Below are 21,179 nucleotides of genomic sequence, written 5' to 3'. Positions count from 1 at the left end.
GATTAATGAAACGTTTAGAGGAAGCCAGCTTCCGATTGGACGGCCTGGGAGTCGTGGTATGCCACGGTGGCCTCTAATGCTCCATCATTACGAGTGGCAGACTTCTCACATCAGGTCCTGGTCAAACAGTTTAACACAGGCCCTATTAAGCAAATACACTAAGGAAATATTTGAGTAATATTAAAGCTTATAACGTCGGCTGACTGTATGCGCTGGCATTGCTCTAAATCCCTGGCAATATTTGCACTTGATTTTTTTTTTCTGCTCGTCTTTCTGCACACGGGAAAGCCAAGAAGCCCAATAAGGATATAAATATATATATTTTTTAATAACACAGTGCGGCTCCACTGACAGAGATGGACACGGCGCGGTTTCAAAGGCTTTAAAGTTCAACAAAACAAAAATGACTTCTCAAAGTGGCACGACCCGGGGTCTGAAGCCGTCATATTCATCCTCTTATTGCATTAATGTCATGTGTTGTGTCTCCCGCGTGTTTCCCCCCCTTCTGAGCCTGACCTCCCATTTCCACTGGCTGCATAATAGCGCAGGCTGCAGCTCGGTGTGGGCCTACTTCACGTGTATGTGGAGCCTGTATAGGTCGGACTGCTGGGTGTGTGCGAGTGTGTGTGTGCGAGTGTGTGTGTGTGTGTGTGTGTGTGTGAGTGTGTGTGTGTGCGTGCGTGCGTTTGTCAGATACACTGTAGGCGACTGAGGCGGCATCAGTTTGGAGCAAGGCATTTCTCTTTACCCCGACAAACCTTCAGGGGGCTTTTAGCATTCGCTCAGTCTGCAAGTCTCTGGAAAACATCTGATTCATTTTTTAACCAGTCCCAGATGCGCCAGTGAGAGTGTGCGCGCGCGTCAGTGTGAGTTTGTCAGTGCGCGAGAATCTGGGGAGAATATCTGCCGCCTAGAGAAGGGGAGGGAGAGAAGGAACCGTGTGGATTTTCTTTCTCTCTTTTTTTTTTTTAATATCCCTTCTTTTTTTTTTTAAGTATGAACGCAGATACGTGCGTCTCATACTGCGATATGACATCGATGGATTCATATTATAGCACGGCCGCTGCGCAAGGTAGGGATCACCAGGCGAACCCGTTCAGGACTTTCCCTACCGCCGAGAACAAATACAGCCCCACGTTCATCCCGGGCAAAGGGCAGGCGTACGGAGAGAAGTCCCGCAGCCCCTTCCAGGCGGAGTGCCAGTCGCTGGATGGCGCCGAGGAGGGCAACTTCAGCAAGTACCAGCTCTTCATGCAGCGACCGACCTGCAAAACTCCCCCCGAGGGCGGCAAGCTGCACCCGGACGGCGGACACAACGGCTCGCTCATCGCCTGCTATGGTGAGTGCGCGCACGGGCGAGGCGCAGAGGCGCAGAGGCGCAGAGGCGCAGTGGGACTGTGGCCGATGAGAGGGGGGAAACACGTTGGCCCCGGGTTTAACGGAAATGCAAGACAAGAGGGGATGGTTGCAAAGATGGAAATTTACTCGTAGTGTCAAACACATGCATCTGAAAGTCACAAATCGGAGCGCGCAGAGCGCAGAGGGAGAGGGAGAGGGGAACCTCACCAGCTTCCATCAGCCTCCCTCCGACTTTAACTGTGTGCGTGTTTCTATCATAAATTCATATTTCATTTCACTACGGCGTGATGTAGGCAACCGTGAGCTCTCACGAGACAAGTAACGAAAGCAGGCTATAATCTTTGTGCATGGGAGTGGGAATCGGATAAAATTACAAAAATATAAATACCACAGAACGTAATACTCCTCTTAAAAGGAAACCCAACCACGAGTGAAGTATAAAAAGCGATACGCACTGTAGGTCCGGGCCTGCACCCTCAGCACCGCGTCCGGTAATGGGTTCCTCCTGCGCCCTGACCGAGAGGTTCACATGTCAGAGTTTGGGATCTGTGTATTTTGTGTTTCTTGACCTAATGACGTGAACAGGCTACAGAGACACTGGAAGTTGTTCTTTCCTCTCTCCACCGCATTTGCTCTTTCGGCCCGGGGGAAGCGGCAGCAGCTGTCACACGTTCCACCGGTTATTGTCCACACGGAATCACCTCCTTCAACGACACACGCGTGCCAGGGACTTGTAAATGTACATTTCACCCAGACTCGTCTGCACATGAATAACACGAAAACAAACGGGGGGGAAAAACTCCAAACTCTGGTTGGTAAGAGCGAAGCGAGCGAGCTGGACTATTTGAATAATTTAACCAGACGTCTTTTGTTTTCGTTGCCGTTTTAATGTTATTATTTTCAGCACATGTACTTCTTCAATAATAAACAGAGGAGCCGAATGGCCACTGGCGCAGCTCTACCACCACAGCTACTGTACGAATTAGTGAATAAAGGCCAAGGGCAGCTGCAGGTTAGGCCACAATCTCACCATGTGTGGATCATAATAAAACAGTCAATTTAATAGTAAATGTAAAAAAAAAAAAAATTTTGCCATGCCATTCTGACAAATATCATTAATCTGAAATGAAAGCTTTAGACGATTTACAGGTTTCAGTTCGTTGCACTATTTAGGCCGTTTAAAGAAAACCATCGTACTGTGAGACTCAAGGCTTTAAAATGAGAAGAGAAAGGGCCTGGAAGAATCCCTTAAAATACACAGAATATAATAGACTATAAGAACGTAGTGTGTGTTAATTATAGAAATTTGAAAACGACATGAATATATATTTTGGTGAACTATCAGACCCGCTGGCGCCTGTGCATTTCCAGTCCAGATGTTTATCGTGATGTTACAGAAGAAAACATCTGTCATGATCATGGCTGTGATTTACGCACGCTGATCGAAGCTTCTGCCGCAGATCAGCCTTTAATGCATTTTTGTTTAATCTGCGATTTGCGCACGGAGGTAAGAGTTAGTGCGGCACAGAACCAGGCAGTGAACACGGCCCCCAAAACATATTTGCATACACTCGATGTTGAATCGTGTGTAAGTTGAAGTATTTGGTGTGACAAACTAAATCAAACTCCCTTAATCCTGCTCCGTGGGTCTGTAGTAACACCATTTCTCTTTTTGTTGCGCAGTAGCCAGCACCGCACACCGCCAAAACACATCCATAAAGTTGCAAAGTAATCTGTTTTCACGAGAAACAACCAGAGCCACTCTTTATTTCGGGCTAAACTGACACTCTTTTTTTCCCAGGAGTCTGGGAGCAATGCCTCCAACAGACTGGAGCACCCCTGCACTGAAGTGAACTGATTTGGCAAGTGCATTGACAGAACCGTTTAAACACCGTCATTAAATGCGACATGCCTCCCCCCGAGGAGAGCTCTGCAATGTTATTATTGAAAATGTTGCAGCCAGATGAAGGCATCGTGGCTCTGGGGAGGATACTTTGGGGTCTTGCCAAAGCCTCAGGCGTCAACAGGCTTGTACTGTTTTGTGTGGTCCTCAATGGGAGATATATTGCTCAATGCTGATGGTTTATCTCCACCACGATGACAAAAGTCCTCTCTCCTAAATCCACAGGGGGGTTTCTGTGGGACAATTTCAGCTACAAATGTGCTAAACGCTATTTGCATGGCGGCAAAACATTTTGCATCTGTGTCATTCTGAGGATGGTTCAAAGGTGTTTGGGCGCATCAAGACGCAACAAAAAATAAAATGTCTCATATTAGGCTATATGGTCTCTTTGAAGATTTGTCTGTGTATGTTAAAATTGCAGGAATGTTAATATTTACAATTACACAAAAAGACAAGAGCATCTAAGGTGAAGACGTAGATTAACTGCACAGATTCTGTTAAAATTATTTATCATAATGTGAAATATTTTTGCTGCATGATATTCACACTTTTAATTCAGGACACTTCTTAACATTTTGGCAAATTATTTCTTTAGAGTCAGTTTACTGAAAGTGACTCTATAATTCCAACTCAGATATTCTTGTTGATGTTTAATCTCTAAACTCAAGTATTAGGTTTTGTGTACATAAAACCTCCAACCCCCAACCATATTCATTGAAATAGAAAATTGCACAGTAGTACCTGAGGCTGGCAGGCTTGCTCATTTAAGTGCGTGCTGCACAGTGAGCTTGTCCCACTGTGAGGACAGGGATGGAGCCGTCTACCTGCTCACAGAGCAATGGATGAAATAAAACCCCTGGAGCTGATCGAGTGCCGAGGAATGCGGGGCAGCACTGCGGGAGAGGTCTGCATTAATCCAAGGCAGATGTGCATTACTAGCTCCTATAGTTATTATTCATACTCCCCAAACATCAGATCTCCAAAGCTACAGAGAGTCCCCGAGATGACAAAGTGGGACTGGTTTACATAACCCCGTCTCAACAATACCTTGTACAAATAAGCAACGAGTCAGAAACGGACAGCGAGATTGGGTAATGATTTGAGAGACTTTGGGTTTCTGGGAAAGCCGCACACGTGTGGGAGTGACTGTTTACATGCATGTACTTTACCGGACTCGCTGCCTTTGAAATGCACTGCATACACTTTTGTTTCATAATTGAACTTTTGTTTTTTTTAAACTATCATATTTTCGTCATGAGGAAATTGAAATCTGTAAAATCCTGGTGTTTATGGGCTTATGGTTTCTACTGAGGTTGGGTTCTGCATGTGATGATACAGAAAGGAAGTGTTTTGTGGGACCACTGGTACTTTCTACAGGCTGTTTGTGCCCCGTCATCTCTGTCTTTTAACACAACTTTCAAACAACCCCTCCTCCCTTCAGTGGGATATCGAAGCATCCTGTGATATGTAAAAACATTTTTCTCAGCATATGAAAACCAAAACAAGACCCCCAAAAAGTCCTGGCACTGTTTTAAAAGCATCCTGTCAAAATATAGTGCTCTAAGTACACGTTAAAAGGCTCGGGGAAGTGATGTCACAGGATATGCATGTGCTGATGACTAACACATTGGGTCGATGTTAACAATAAGCAAATGCTAGGGTGACACCTGTGATCATGCCGGCATGTGTCTCGCACCAGAATAAATTAGAATATATAATAAGTGAACGCTTGATAGGACGAATTCCGGACTAGTTAAAGCATAATGGCTTAAATAAATGTGTGACTCAAGAGGTAAAGCCACAGCAGTTTGCCTGCCATGAAAGGAAAAGTTCACGTAATGAGAACTTTTCACTGCCACTTTAAATGATCTTCTCCCATGCTGCTGTGCAGGAAACAACAGGCTTAACCTGCAGCCACCTCGCTCGCAGGGGAAGGTAACTCGGCACAGCCCAACCTGAGATCTGCGTGCATCTGACAGATTATAGAAAGGATTTGGAAAATTTTAACCAGCTGCCGTGCATTTTTATCAGTGCTCATCGATGGACTATCCGCTGAATCTAAACCGCAGGAAGAGGTTTTGAATAGTGCAAGCGTGATCCCCGAGTACTATGGTATCGTCAAAAAAGTAAATAAAATAGATAAGCATCAAAGCTTACTGACTGAAATGTCTCAAGATTTAAACACAAGAAAACCAAAATACTGGGCAAGGCTAAAGGTATTACGATCACTTTTAGTTCCATAATTAACAATAGCTCTTTTTCTCTTCCTCAGATTGCTCTCAGCAGAGAGACACATCTCATTTTGCTTTGAAATATTCTTTAAACAAAAGCCAGGAGCGGAAAGTAATCACCACTGAGTGACACTGTCCGCACGAACAAACGTCCTTTATGCCCCTCGATGACTACAAGGAGGAAAAACTACTTCATGAAAATGTGATTTCAATGTGACTGACAGTATAAATGTGATAGTGAAATGCACTTTTGATTTTCAGAAGGCAGATGATTATAATACCATTTGATTTCAATTCCTTTTCCGTTAAAGATCCACTACTTATGTTTTTCACCAAACCCAATCAAACAGAAAACAAAATACAATCGCAGCATCAAAAAGATTAGAACAACTTAACTTAACTTCATCACGACCTTGAGAGGTTAATGCTTGATGGGGTTTTTTCTACCTTAAGGAGAAAACCTGTGCACTTCCGCCACTAACTTCAACCCCCCCCCCCACCCAAAAAATAAATCCACACAAAATCTCAAACTATTTCTGTGGACTTTGATATGAGGCAGTGTCAGCCACGGCCCAAGGTATTATGACAGTAGTGAGGTCATGATCGTGTCAATTTATCAGGAGCTGAGGCTGAACAGAACGATTTTTTTTGGTTTCCCAGGGAATCTGCATTCCTGCGTGAGCCACTGACATAGATCTCTCCTCAGGAACATCTGGGAGCCTCCTTTCCACCGAGGATACAACAGTCAACATCAGGTCTCAGACTGCGCTGCGGAAAGAAAATCCGGCCCGCAGCACGTCTGCGGACCGGCATTGAATGCAACACTAATAGTCACCTGTTGATTACCAAGGCCAATGGAAGATTTGACTTGATAGGGTCCATATAAAGGAGTAATAATGGGCGGAGAGCCTCAGTGGCAGGCTGCTGTCAGCTTTGAGTGTTTTGAGAGAACATTTTAGAGCACTCTGTTTAAAAGCATTCCCTTCCCTATTTAGTGTTTGGTCATTAACCCTTCCCCAGGTTACTAATTTATAGTGTTTCTTTTATTTGGCTTTACTTGACCCTCCCCGTCCCATTCCATAAAAACTGAGAGGGTGCCCTATTGCTTTACAACCAGTTAAATTACACTTTGATGTTTTCTCTCTGTTTTCAGCAGTGATTAAATTGCTGACCCTAGTAAACATCTGACCTCAGCTAAATGAAGAGGTCTGCTGCTTGTCACCGGGTAACTCTGGCAAATTGCCGGATCAGCCGTCGATATATGGAGCAATCGTGCACACTGTACGTTGACGGCTCCCCGAAACGAGAAACAACAGTCAAAAAACACATTCCTCCGAATGCCAAAAAGAAAAAGGAAAAACTGGAGCCAACACAGTGGAATCTTGGCTCCCAAAAGAAAGCAGTGTGTGATGGCTGTGTTCTGCAGAACAGCGTGCAGAAGAGACAGCTCAGCATGCGTGAATACTGGAAGATGTTTGTGGTAAACGATTGCGTGGTTAGCCTGACAGGGAGAAAGAGAGATGCGTTTGGACTTCTCGACAGGGAGAAGGCACTGATTAAGGTAGAACTGTGCAGATTCCAGTGTTAATTGTGTAAAGCGTTTTCCAGTCTTTATGCTTAGCTAAGCTTCATATATACTGTACAGACAAGACAGCTCATAATGCTTGTTAAGAAAGTGAATAAGCACATTTCCTTGACTGCTCCTTGCCGGCAGAACTGTCAGTCGGATGAGTGCAGATTCCAATATAAATGTTGGCGATATATTCCTGTACAAGGCTGAAAATGTCAAACACACCAGCTTTTTCATCTGTGCACCCAGCTGGACTCTTTGCCGAACAGGATATATGCCTTGCTCAGGGGCATAATTGCATTTTCTCTCACCGATGCAAATGCCAAACAGAAACCCGGCGTTGACCCGTCTTACTTCTTAACGCTGCACCCACGCTCCTGCCCAGGGCTAGAGCGAAAGTATTGCACAGAGCTTGAGCATATGAGGCCAATGCAGGGGTTGGTGATGTCAGAACATCTGCCAGCGTGGAGACGGTAAGAGGGTCTGACAGGTGGGCCACAGCAATATGAGGTCATGAACTCCAGCTGGGCAAGCTGTGTTGTTCCATTAGCGTCTCGATAGGGGCAAGTCGGAGCCAGAGAGCAGGGGAGGGCTGCTGCAGTTCTGAAGGGATGACGATTGACAGCTCATTGTGGGACACTCTAGCCAAAAGGCGTACTAATCCATGAAAACAAACATGCATGCTGCAGGCAGCCACCGCCTAGCTTCATCACCCTACAACTATTCAGTCATCTTACTAACCACTAAAAGCACTTGGCTCAGAGAGTCACCATGTGCCACAAGGTGTCAGCTCCCTTTCACCCAATGCCCTGGGTTTCAGGGAATGACAGGAGACCATTACTGACATCACTCCTGACAAAAATGCAAAGCGACAAAATAGAAGGCACGCACATTAGCATAAAACTATTAAAGTCAATCATCCTGAGCTGGATCTACCTCAGAGAGAAATGTTGCTGGACTAAAGCGATGCCGGTGTTGCACAAGACTCACAGATCCGTTCATGGCGGGGACCATAATGAGCTGGTTTCGAACCAATACAGTTAGGACGGGGCGCTCCCCGTGCCCATTTGCAGGAAAGACAAACAGAGAGTCTGACAGAGCACACTGTTGTCACTGGCCCGCAACCAGAGCCCTTCAGCTTATTTATTCACACAGTTGTTTGTTTATTGGAGGAGAAGGGACAGCTTTCTTCATCTCCTAAAAGGAAACAAAAAAAAAAGCTGGCATTTGCTGACAGAAACAGAGCGAGGTCTGTCACAAAATGGACGCTCTCGAAATTGAAGGTGACAAACACAATGTTGTTTACATGTGTGGGGCAAGGCTTTGGGCGCAAGTGTGGTCAGCCTCTGTACACAAGGCCCACCATACACGGCGTCGAGACGGAGCAGGTTTTTGCGTGGCTCGGGTTTCATGTGGCGTGATTGAGACATGTGAGGGAGAGGCCTGTGATGGTTGTGTCAGAGGTCACACGCCAATGTGCAGTGACACACCTTTCAAACAGAGAAAAGACATTTCTTCCCCGGGACTGTGAGACTTGCCGCATGCATACAAGGCCTGTGAACCTCAAAGACAAACATCTCAGAGGTGATGTAAGCTTAAAGTAAATGTCATTTCATGTGGACGTAGTAACGTGATGATGAGCAGACACACACACTGACATGGTCTTGAGGCACCCTGGTTTCATTCAGACACATTTAACAGAAAACATTGCTTTGCCGAATATTCCATACATTAACAACTTGAATTACAGGACTATATTGACTATATTATAACTATAATTACTATTATTATATCCTTGAAAAAAATGTGGCTCCAAAATGGTTGGTTAAAATAGATTATACTTAATATTTAAGTTGAATGAAAGGCACACTTCAAAATCTATCATTCTTTTCAATTGACTTTTTTTATTTTTAGCAGTGCAATTAAGTCATATCACAGAATTCAAAGGGGTACTCCAGTCAATTAATGTTTCATTTAATGGGTCACAAAATCTGGGTTGCCAAATTCCAAGCAACCTGACGCTGACATGTCCAGATTTGATTTCTTTTTGCAAGAGTGAGTCTCAAAAACCTGGATTCTACGTTTCCCATAACACAACTGGAAAGCAGCTTTCATTAGACCCATTCCGTTCAAACCCGACAGTGTCGGTTTGTAATGCAACCTTTGTGTTTAACACTTTTAAGACTTCAGCACAAGCTCAAGTATTTTTTTCAAACTTTGGTCCCTCTGAATATCACGTCTCTTGATGAGTAAACTGAACCTAATGTGTACAATTGGTGGAGTGCACCTTTAAAAAGAACAAAGTATGATCGATTGTAATCTCCCACACTTTTTCTGGCTCCTTCTCAATTTCACACACACAGGAAAAGACAACAGCGGCCTGACAGAGTCCGAGTTGCCCCAGAGTGTCGATCCTCCCGGGATGGAAGGCAGCTACCTGAACCTTAAGGAGCCTGGCGTGAAGGGGCCGAGCGAGCGGCCGGGCTCCGACCTTTCAAGCCCCCTGGACAAAAGTGAGGCTGAGAGCAACAAAGGAAAGAAGAGACGCAATCGCACCACATTCACCAGCTACCAGCTGGAGGAGCTGGAAAAAGTCTTTCAGAAGACACACTACCCAGATGTTTATGCCCGTGAGCAGCTGGCACTGAGGACAGACTTGACGGAGGCTCGTGTACAGGTGAGGACCCCAGGTTACATACAAAAAACAACTAGAAAATAAATAAATAAAGATAACCCTTTCTGCATCGACATGAGCCAACAAGTCCTCCAAATTAAACAAGGAAACGCGTTGTTTATCCATGCGCATAACACATGACAACACAACACAGTCTGAGCATGATATCAATTGTCTATCTTTTCAAATACGCCATGGATATGGTTTGGTCAGGTTTCGGCACAAAACTATGTCTGATAATGTTTAGCAAAACTCGAGAGCATGTCTTGGGTTAAGAATCGGTAGGTTTGTTAGGGGTGAGGAAACACTGTGGGTTGGGTCACGGTTAGAGGAGCTTTGCTGTCATGTTTACAATAATAGGAATGTGGTCAAGGTTTGTGAATAATCAAAATCTTGCTAGATTGTGATTTTGAATTGAAACTGCAATTTCCTTTTGTTACAGTACAATGTTTTGTCAACCCATCTATTTCACCCTAACCTCCATACACAGACTAACATTCTAATTTTCTACAGTCGGAATGACGACCACCACTAGGGGGCTTTGTCACTTGAATACACGCCGCTTTGAGGCACTAACTGAAATTAGTGACGCTGTCGTGTCCACGAGGATGAGCTCTGCTGTATGAGGGCAGTAGTCCATGTTTGCATGCTAATAATCATTCGGGGAGCTGAGGAAGAGGGCTGGGAGAGTCAAGACTGGCGTGTTGACAAGAATTGTTCGGAACAGCAGACAGCAAGGCCCATTGTTCTGAATCCCTCTTTCTGCCTGCCAGTTTCAGATCAGAGTGGGTTGGGTGGAACTAAGGGAATACTCTGCACTTAGCTCTTACATGCTGCAGGCTCTGCAAAAAGGTCAGAGGTCAAGGGTTTCTCCCTAGCACTACCATGTTCAAACTACTTCACCGCACAACTCTGGAGGCTGGGAGGGAAAACACATGGAAAAAAGAGAAAAAAAGAAAAGTCATCAAAGCTATTTTGCAAGGATATAAAAAACACTTTGAGATGCCAGTTTCAATTTTCATGCATAGTCCAAGACATAGTCAGGGACAGAGAACCTGGCCTGGTCCGTGTGGTGGTACAGTAAATAAGTACATTGATGTTGCGTTCACACAGACCCATCTATTCCCCCAGATGAATATAATTAACTTCCTCATCTGACAGGCACACAACAGACTCTGTTGAGTCACTGTGAGGTTTGACCCATACTTCTCTCAAATCAGACCCTAAATATGCACGCAATCAAGACTAAACCCCACAATTTCAACTGAAGGTCCATCAAGACAAAGTCCAGGGATATCCAATTGTTGAATACCAAGGGGCACTCGAAGCTTGGCAAGCGACTGGAGAATCCTTTTCATCTCCAAAAGAACAGCCATTGAAATCCAGAGGACAGATGTTTTCTGCCAAAATGCCAATGTCAAGGTCCCACAGCTTCATCGTCAGTTTGATGATGAATGTCTTCATAAAGTCGCTGGCAGTTTTCCATAATCAAATCTGTGACTTCTGCTGCCACTAGTTTATTTGGTACAATTAGCTCTCAACCTCAGACTTGAACTTCACCACGCTGCCTACTTTTTTTTCGGGAGGAGGAGGGGTGCGGCTGTGTGTGAGTGACTGCTGAAGCAGTCTATCAATTGCCACGGCCCTGGATGACAGAGATGAGGTGAGACGGCTGAACTTCAAAGCTGCTTTTGGAGTTGTGCACTTTGGCCTCCCTCTCTCCCTCTTCCTCTCCCTCTGCCTGCTGGCTCTGGAGCATAAATAAAGCTCTTTAATGGCTGTGTAAGCTGCCTTTCGCTGTCAACGTCTTTAGCAATTACTGTATCACCGCCAAGCACACTGAGCTCTAAAGGCACCGAGCCACCTTCATTGCAGATGTCTGCTAAATAAAATAAACAAGGCTAGTAAGTGTTTGCAGTTGGTAAATATCATATCACCTTTGGGCATCATAAAGTATACATAATGGGTCATTGTTGTTAATAACTGAAAAAAAAAAAACCCTTCGCGATAATTGAGAGTCCGCTTGTGACACTGCTGGCCTGTCTTTCTAACAAACTTAGAAATGTTATGTGTTTGGGAATAGGAGACACGGAGCAGCAAAGGACACATCTGACTTCCCTGAATGATCTTCCTGCCAAACTATTCGGCTTGGGTCTCATTCCTGCTGCCATTCAAAGGCACGGCTACGTAGAGCAAACTTTCTGTGAAACATGACACACTCAGGACCCAGAAACTATAACATGGGGCATGTTTTGTTTACTTGTTTATAAAAGGTTCCAGTAAGAGTGTGAGAGATTCCCCTTTAGACAGCTTTAGTTAGTGACAGACTTTGAATTTTGTTTATAACTTACTATGTAAATGTGTGTGTGTGTGTGTGTGTGTGTGTGTGTGTGTGTGTGTGTGTGTGTGTGTGTGCCTGCTCTTGTCCGCACGCCTCTGAAAGGTCAGAGGGGTTAGCTGCGGAAAGCCAAGGGCTTAGGCGTCAGGAAATTAAACATGAAATGAAAACAAGCTCCAGTTTGAACATTCTCCCATCTCACTTTCCAATATCCCCACTTCCCCTCGCTGACTTAAAAGGAAGGAGGGAGGGAGGAGAGACATGGAGAGAGGGTTGACGGTGTTGTGGGAATGGGGGTGCTGGAGTGGAAGAGAGAAGAGGCTGAGCATCAAGTAGGGGGAGGAAGAAGGACAGAGAGCTTAAGATGAGGACCGATCTTGATCCATCACTATTAAGTCGATAGATTTGTAACTGATAAAAATGTCATATTTCAAAATGATAGGAGAGCTCTGAAATACTTGTACAATATTAATCTTACAGACATTAACCTGAGCCACAGCTTGTGCTTTCAATGTATATTTAATTACATTCAAGTCACAGAACTCAAATGTGATATATGTGTATGTGTGTATATATATACATACATACATACAAGTGTGTATATATATATATACACATATACACACACACACACACACACAAACTACCAATGTTCTTAAAGTATTTCCAGAATCATAAAATGTTTTAAACTCTTTCTCAACTTGCACATGGTTAGGGCTAGGGTTATGTTTTGGTAACACAGAAAAATATGATATTTTGTATAACACTGCAAAATATTGGAAATAAATATCCATATGTACCCCCAAAAAATTATTATACTAATATGAATTTGGTTTATGTCGTACAACTCGCGCCAGGAGACCATATTTGTTTTGATGAGGAAAAAGAGGTGCGATGTAAGAGTAATACAATTATATTTTGTGTTTATCCAAAGCAAATCGCAACCAAGGGACAACACTAAAGCTTCGGTGCAGTACCTTGATCTTGATCTTCTGAAAACTAAGTGCTAGATCTGTTCAGTAAGGCAAAGTGCAGGAGATCAGGCAATGTGCACCCAAAGTGAACGGTAATTACAAATGAGTTAGGCTGTAAGAGGTGTTAGGAGAGGAGGAGCTCTAGGAAGAGAGGAGTCTTCAAGATGTTTTTTGAAGATGGGGAGGGACGCCCATGCTCTGATAGCTCAACGATGTTCCTTGGAGAAACACTGTCCGTAAAAGGAGCATTAGTCTGTATGATTGAGTTCAAGTAGATAGGTTAGATGGACAAAAAAAGTTGCTCTGTAGAGGAGTACTGGTGACCTGATTTGAGGGGGCAATGGGTAGCCAGCGGAAGTCGATGAGCAGAGAAATTACATGCAGTCCTTTCAGGCTGATTGAAGGTCATACGCACCACCGTATTCTGGATCATCTGTAAGCGTTTCACTGTGCGCCTGCCAGAAGAACACTGCATTAGGGAGGTGAGAGATAACCACGGTCTCTAAAAAGACCTGGTTGGCATACTGAGTGCGGTAAGGCCTGATTTTTCTTGTGTTAAGCGACACAACCAGGAGACAGATGTATCACGGATAGCTGGTCATCAACGTTGACACCCACGTTTCTTGCGACCTTGGACAAGATGAAAGATGAAGAGGCAATTTTGATGTTAAGATTAAGGAGAGGCAAAAATCTGGGGCCATATTAACCTGACAAATCAAACTGTGTCATAACTTTCTAGACACTTGAACTATACCCGTACATATGCTTTGCACTCATCAGGGTTTGTGTTGAGGATTATATTTGGGAAACCTGTGATGAGTTAACAAAACCAAAGAACCACCAAAGTAAAGACATGACAATCCTTAAACAATAATAGACCCCAAATCCTGAGGGGAATATAACACAGACTGCGCCTCCCCTCCTCCCTCCTCCAAACATATGATATAATTCAAAGGGCAACAACCCCTAACCTTGACATTGGGGTTCGGTCACAACCTAAGATATCGGTTTACCAGTTTGCAAGGATGAGCTGTCCTCTAATCTCGCCAGCTGACCTGAGGAATGTCGGAGTCAGATGACATTTCTTTACGTCAGCGTCTTGAAAAAACACAGGCAGCAGCTATATGTAGGCAACCATAGGAGGCCATTTATGGTCTTCTCTTTTAAAATGAACCAGCTAGTTTCAGTTATCTCATTAGATAAATATCCTCTACAACATCTTCAGAAAAAACAAACAAGCGTGGGGAGATAGGATCATTGTGGAGATCCCATCTTTGTGTGACAGCTGATGTTTGTCACTAAACTCTTGTTCTCAGATAGAAATGGTCAGAGAGAGACATTGGGTTGGGGGGGTGGTGGGGTCTGAAGAGGTTGACTGAGGCGAAATTGCATGTCAGGGACAGTGAAAACCACAAGATGATTGGGCTGGGAATCAACCCACAATCCAAGTTCAAACCCCTGTGTCGAAGCGGGATCGCTCTCTCTTTTCTCTTTGAAGAAGTTTCCCCTTCCCTCTCAGGAGGATAAGATTCAGACAACTAACAAATAGATACTGATAAACATTTGGGGACTCCCAGTATCCCACTCTGCTTGTCTATACTCTTGCATGGAGATGTGAGAAAATTCTTTAAAAAAGAAAAAAACAAAGGAAAAAGAAAAAGACAGCTCAATATAAATTATAAGTGATTGTGTTTGGGAACACAGATACATGGTTGGGAAAGGAGAAGAGACAAGAGGAAGGGAAAACACACGAACAGCCTTAATTAGAGTTATAGTAGGTATATTAGTCCTCCTGTTAATATACCAAAATTTGCAAACATCTTTTGTCATTGTTGTCAGTTTTACCCTCGCAATTTGAACCTTCAAAAAACGATTACCAAAGTTTATGTGCAAATTGGCCTTAAATGAAAACAAAAACACCCCCTGCCCTCCAAAATACCTATATTTTTTTCTCATAAAATCTCATTCATTGACCTAAGACTAGTAGAAAGGTTAGATCTCTGAAATAAAGAAAATAAATACCAAGAATAGTAACATGTCCAGAGTCAATTTGAAACCCCCTAAAAAAGATGTGAGAGTCAAAGTATAGAAAAAAGAAAGAGCTCACCATGCCAAAAGGATAATTATGAGGATGAGGCTCTACAAGTAGCATATGGCTACAGTCAATCCATGGCTGTTATATTAGCAAAAACAATGTTGGGATTTCATTTCTCCAGATTTCTATCTGCACTCGTTAACTGGAGTAAATTCTTACAGATGAACCATCTATACATCGTACAGCACTATTATCAGACACTGTGATTCAGATAAGAAAAAAAGCAAAGAAACCACAACACGGGAAAGAGCTAAGATCTCACTTCCAGGATAGATGGACATTGGACAAGAGATGGAAATAACAATAGTATGTGCATTGCCCTGCACGATACAGCATTGACAGTTAATATTGAAAAGATATTGCTGTGGATTCCTGTCAGGCTATAAAATTAAACTTTTTTTGCTCATAACACTCTCTTTCATACACCTCTTCCACTCTTAAGTCCTGCTTTGCTCCAGTCAAGGAGAAGTAGTCTGCACTTTGTCTGTCAGCAGGTACTGAAAACACACCTTTTCTGAAAAGAAGCATGTCTCTCCATCTCAAATGACCCAGAAAATCCTACTTCATATGTCACAGACAATACTTAATAAACCCAAAGATCGAAAAACAACAACAACAAAAAATAAAAATAATAGTCATATTCGTGGTCAAAAGTTGAACCTTTACTTGAGGGATGATACGGAGGGATTCCCCACTGTATCCCACTGCGCCTACATGTGGGGGAGAGCACACCTTTCTCAGAGTGATTTATGAATGGCTGCAGGCCCAGATGTGGATCTGTCGACGCTGGCAGCATGAAGGGAGGCAGACGCCTGTGTTTCAAAGGGAGGAGCTGAAACGCGCAGCACCGGGGGAGACTCACCACTTTCACATGGACGGCACTTTAAAGACACGTCAAGTCTTAAAACCTAGGCCTTGACTTTCATGTGCGGCAGAATTTATTTGCTTCACTATCTTCATTTTATGCGCTTCAGTTTCTGACTTTGTCTTGCAGAACAGAGAGGATGGCCCTCTCTGCACCGGGGAGTCTACTGTATGCGATTTGAAAAGGGATTCAAAAGCTTAGAGAAATGTTTGTTTATATTAAAGAGGACATTTACGTTTAGTTTAGTACTGGCTGGTCTGTATTTTGAGGTATTTTCCTGATGGATTGTTTTCCTCGCAGGTGTGGTTTCAGAATCGCAGAGCCAAGTGGAGGAAGAGGGAGCGTTTTGGCCAGATGCAACAGGTCCGAACACACTTCTCTACAGCTTACGAGCTGCCTCTACTGACTCGGCCTGAGAACTATGCACAGGTAAAAAAAGAAAAAAAGAATTACTTCCAAAGCCAAATCCACGCTGCAAACTGATTCTAAACAGGTTTTTTGTTTGTAGTGTGTCCACACTGGCCACAAGACAACCCAAAGTACAGAGAGACTGCAGAATAAATACAGTCAATTCTTGAGGCTGCTGTCCATGGACACTATTATCCCACAATGCAATGCAATGCAGCAAGGCAGTGGAGGAGCTGTTCACAGATGGAAAAAATTAAAATAAATTGTGGATGGTGGGGAAAATACTCCAAAAAATCTTGGAAAACAAAAAACAACTCTTAGGGAAAATATTTTGATGTGTCATGTTTAATTGGCAGTAGTTTTACAAAGTTGCCGTTTTATTCACTTCCCACATTCCCAGCGGGAATTTCTACGTTTATCTTCCATCCTTGGTTTGTCTCATTTTTAGTTTTACTCACTCTGTAAAGGGGTGAGTACCTTAAAGGGGGTTTATGAATCCAAATTATAATTATTACTACATGTACTGTATCCTGTTACTGTCCTGTTTATTGTTAGCATAAAATTGTAAAATATATTGATATTTTGAATACTAACTGCTAACAGAGTATCCAATGACAGTACGTTTGTTATAAATACTTTATAAATACCGTGTAGAATTAGTATGTAGTTTGGATTTGGGACCAAGCACGTGTACTCATGATACTACATAAGGTATCACAATCATACATGTATATATGGTTGTAAATGGTGGAAAGGATGAACTCTTGTTTGTTTTAATGACATTCATTCTGACGTTTTATCCTCCAGATCCAGAACCCTTCATGGATCGGGAGCAGCAGCGGAGCGTCTCCTGTGCCTGGCTGCGTCGTGCCTTGTGACTCTGTCCCATCCTGCATGCCCCCTCACCCTCACGGTCCCGGAGGTGTCTCTGACTTCCTGGGTGTGTCCAGTGCAGGAAGCAGCCACATGGGACAGACACACATGGGTAGCCTGTTTGGGGGTCCTGGGATGGGAGGGGGAATCAATGGCTATGATCTCAATGTTGATCCAGACCGCAAGTCCTCCAGCATAGCTGCGCTGCGTATGAAGGCCAAGGAACACAGTGCAGCCATCTCTTGGGCTACATGATGTCCCAGCCCCAGTTCCACCCTACCCCCATAGGGCCCCCTTCTCCGGAGCAGCCATCAGCCAGCGCTGTGAGGGAGGAGGGACTTTTCCTGAGAGCACTAATGATAACACAGGTCAAATGAACAGGGAGAGACCGTGGAGATAACAGAGGCCATTACAGCGGCCAAAGCAACCAAGATAACAACTGTGACAATCAGCAGATGCTGAAAGTGAGAGAAATACAGAGGTGTGACTAAGACGAAGACGATGAGTTCATTCTTGATCTCTCAGGTCTCATTGTGCTTGTTCCCTGATAAACCGGGTATCATTAAAATTCGTGACAGGTTTAAGTAAAACAAGCAATATAATATATATGGTTTACAAAATACCTTCATAGGATACAGGAATTCAGTGCCAAATCCAGCCATATCATACAGTATTTTCATTTACAAAGTTAAGCTTGATTCATACTATTTGCTTCATTTAGCGTTTTTATTTTTACCACCCATCCTGCCCCACTCACAGTTTGTGCTGTTTTTGTGCGAGTTCAAATACATTTCTGAGCGTTCAGTATTTTCATTTTAAAAGCCATTTCAGAAACAAGGTAACTCCATTAAAGCAACATATAAACATGCTTCTTTTCTGTCACTTCCAAGTGCAAAGTGTCCATTAAAGCAAAAACAATAATTGGTTATAAAAGCAAACATTAATTTTGTATTTGCCTGCAGTGGGTTGTTTATGTCCCTGCAAAGTAAGACAGAGGTTGAATGCAATAAGCGAACAGAGTCTAATTGAGCAAGAGCAGACATAGCCTGTGCCAGTTTAGTCTGGGAGGAGGGCAGTCACTGGATTGGCAGCAATTTCAAACCAACATGTCATTTCCTCCCCCAGGGCTGCCTCCACAGGTTCCCCTGCTAGGCTCAGGCCTCAGGTTACAGGAAACAGTGTGTCCACTGGCAGACGGGGCGCAGCAACGCACAGCAGCAGCCGTCAACACCAACTAACCGCGCCAACTTCAATCAGCGACTAACGGGAACAGATACACTTAATTAGCATCAAAGTGAGCTTCGCTGCCCCGTGAACACCAAAGTACATCACAGTGTACACGGTGAAGACAAACTGCACACAAGCTGTAATAATCAATTCACCCACAGGCGTGTGTTCGGCAGAAATGACCCTTTGATTCGGTGCGTGCTCGCAGAGTCCGTCAAATGCCAGAGACTGCAGGCCAAATCAGTGGCCCTCATCGTCCCGAGGAGCATTCTGTAATGTTTAGGTAATGTGATGACATTAGAGCAGGGCTGCAGGAATGTGGTGAGTATGTCCAGTGATTGCAGGGGTGTCTTTGTGTATTACCCCGCTGGAATAAACTTGTCACCAGAGCCGGGCTGCAGCCTGAGGCTAGAGACAGGCTTCGTTAGTTTTTTTGGCAGATCTCTCAATGACGCCCGCTGGACTACAGATCCATTTTCTTTCCCCTGTGTGGATGATGGCAGGAAGGTCTGGCTCTGCTCCTCATTCCGGTTGATCATTGTAACATATGAGTGCCCACTACAGCTGCCCTATTTGAGAATGGGACTGCAACTAACAAGTTTTTTCATGACTATTAATCCACGGATTATTTGCTCAATTAGGCTATATAATAGTTTGGCCTATAAAATGCCAGGAAATAAACGAGCCATGACTCCACTCAGTTTGAATTCATTTCGATTTTGTTTTATGTGAGGACCGAAATTTCAAGATAAAATCAGGATCTAGTCAAAATAAATTTATACACGTGTGACTGAATTCCTACTTTGTCGCGTTGACTGTGTGTTGGTCCTCTCGCTGGTCCTCCCTCAAAGCTCCACTCCTCTGCAGCTCCGTCCACATTGATACTACTGAAATGAAGCAATTAAAATTCATGGTTATAATGTCGTATTGTGCGAATGTGAACAATATAAATGATATTTTTCTTTTGCTTGTACATTTGTCTAGCTTATTTGTCAAATAAAGAACCTCCAGAAATAAGCCAATGAAGTATTACAGTAATATTGCCAAGAAGTGTAAAATTATGTTATGTGTGTTATTCTGAAGAGTTGCTCTGGACTTTTACCAAGGTTGAAATTGCTTTCTAATTTTCTTATTGCTTCAAGCAGCTTTTTGTATATTAATCAAGTATTTCTACTTCTGATTGTGACTCTATATAATATGCTGTTGCAATAAGTTATTGCACTTACAGTTTAAGTTGTTTTGTTTTTTTACTTTCAATGGGACAGTAGTGTCTTTGCTTCGGGTTCTGGGTCCCAACAGTCAAGAACTGTCTCCTAAGTCCGTCCACACCAAGAACAGTATCGCTGAGATCTGTTTAAGGTGCCATCCATTTGTTTGTACAGAAGTAACTTGCTGTTTCCGTTGATGAAGGTTTTGAAGTGATTTTGAAATAAATGAATCTCAAATGGTTCAATGAGTCCAGATATTTTCTTCTTCGGTCTCTTACTCTTACCGGTGGGGTCTTACAGAATCACACCATTTCCTGCCTAAGTTGGGGAAGTATTAGTTATAACTCATGAGAGGTTTCTGCATTTGCAGTTTTGGACAGTAGTTGAGTTGTTTGCCAATCAATCACATCTGATTAGACCACAGTCACAGTCTTGTGAAGCAAACTGTATTACAGTTCCTACATGACAGACACCCAATAGTTTACTATGCAGATTGCAGAGAGCATTAAACCGATATATGTTAAACACTTCACATCATCGTCTGTTTGTTTTGCTCACTAAGAAGTGTTTTTTCATACAATGTCATTTTCACATTTGCAAAATGCAATGCATTGCATCTCAATCATGTTTGAAGAAAGTTTATTCCTTGAACAATTATTAATGAAGAATGCTCCTTCTAAACAGTTGCTAAATTAGTCTTGACGACTTTTCCTTTTAATGCTGCATTGCATGGTTGCAATAGTGCCCTACAAACTTTACAAAGCCTTTATGCCGATAATCTGCTAAATAACAGTATAAGACCAGTGAGTGTAGACAGAACGCACACCCCCGAGAGTGAATGACATTAAGGACTTAATACAAAAACTGTGTTGGCCAGGGCGGCGGGGTTGGGGGGACTGTGGATGATATGTGATCCCATTCTTTTTCTCGCATCAGCAGCTTCCAGATGGGATGCTCTGCCCGAGACATTAGGCCCAAAGTTGAGCCTAATAGTTTGAATGGGCCTTAAATACCTCCAGGTGGTCTTTGGCTAACAGTCTAGCTATGGCTGTGGTGAGCGAAAGCTGTCATGCAATATAGTATGCAACATCGTTTAACACAGATGTTCTTTGTTTTTGCAATACAAGCTCAATCATGCAACAAAACAGTCTTGACAAAAACATTTTCATAAGCTCTTCTAAATATCCCTTCCTATACAACAAAAGCCGCCTGTGATCAATCCACCCTTCATTTCGAACCTTGTGCTGAATATCATCCACAGAAGGCACAACCACTTACGACAACTCTCACGTAAGACAAAGGGAAGGCATGGCCAGGAGAAGAAGAAAAAAAAGATAATGTGTGCCAAATCACATCTTAGCATTGCTGTGGTCTTTGCCCTGCAAAGAATGTTGGAGCCCTCTCATCTCTGCTCGCTCCCAGCAACAATTGCAGTCTTTTCCACAGTTGTGCAA

The 21,179-nt window shown here is 43.4% G+C and overlaps 2 protein-coding genes across 3 annotated transcripts in view; one reads left to right on the top strand and one right to left on the bottom strand.

Moving 5' to 3' along the window:
- Nucleotides 1–21,179, bottom strand: part of caprin1b (cell cycle associated protein 1b) — a 64,113-nt gene that overhangs the window by 38,457 nt on the left and 4,477 nt on the right. For both annotated transcript variants that reach the window (XM_047333596.1, XM_047333597.1), the window contains exon 2: nt 19,320–19,404. In XM_047333596.1, the coding sequence (XP_047189552.1) occupies nt 19,320–19,396 (77 nt within the window). In that variant the 5' untranslated portion in view covers nt 19,397–19,404. The remainder of the gene's footprint in view (nt 1–19,319; nt 19,405–21,179) is intronic.
- alx4b (ALX homeobox 4b) lies at nt 532–19,967 on the top strand. Its single transcript, XM_035641508.2, has 4 exons — nt 532–1,339; nt 9,427–9,740; nt 16,310–16,438; nt 17,225–19,967. Exons 1-4 carry the CDS (start codon nt 997–999, stop codon nt 17,543–17,545), a joined length of 1,107 nt encoding a protein of 368 aa, XP_035497401.1. The 5' UTR covers nt 532–996; the 3' UTR covers nt 17,546–19,967.

This window comes from Scophthalmus maximus, chromosome 7 (genome assembly GCF_022379125.1).
Source record: "Scophthalmus maximus strain ysfricsl-2021 chromosome 7, ASM2237912v1, whole genome shotgun sequence".
Classification (NCBI taxonomy): Eukaryota; Metazoa; Chordata; class Actinopteri; order Pleuronectiformes; family Scophthalmidae; genus Scophthalmus; species Scophthalmus maximus.
Note: the sequence above shows the minus strand (reverse complement) of the source record. Positions and strands in the feature narration are given on the sequence as shown.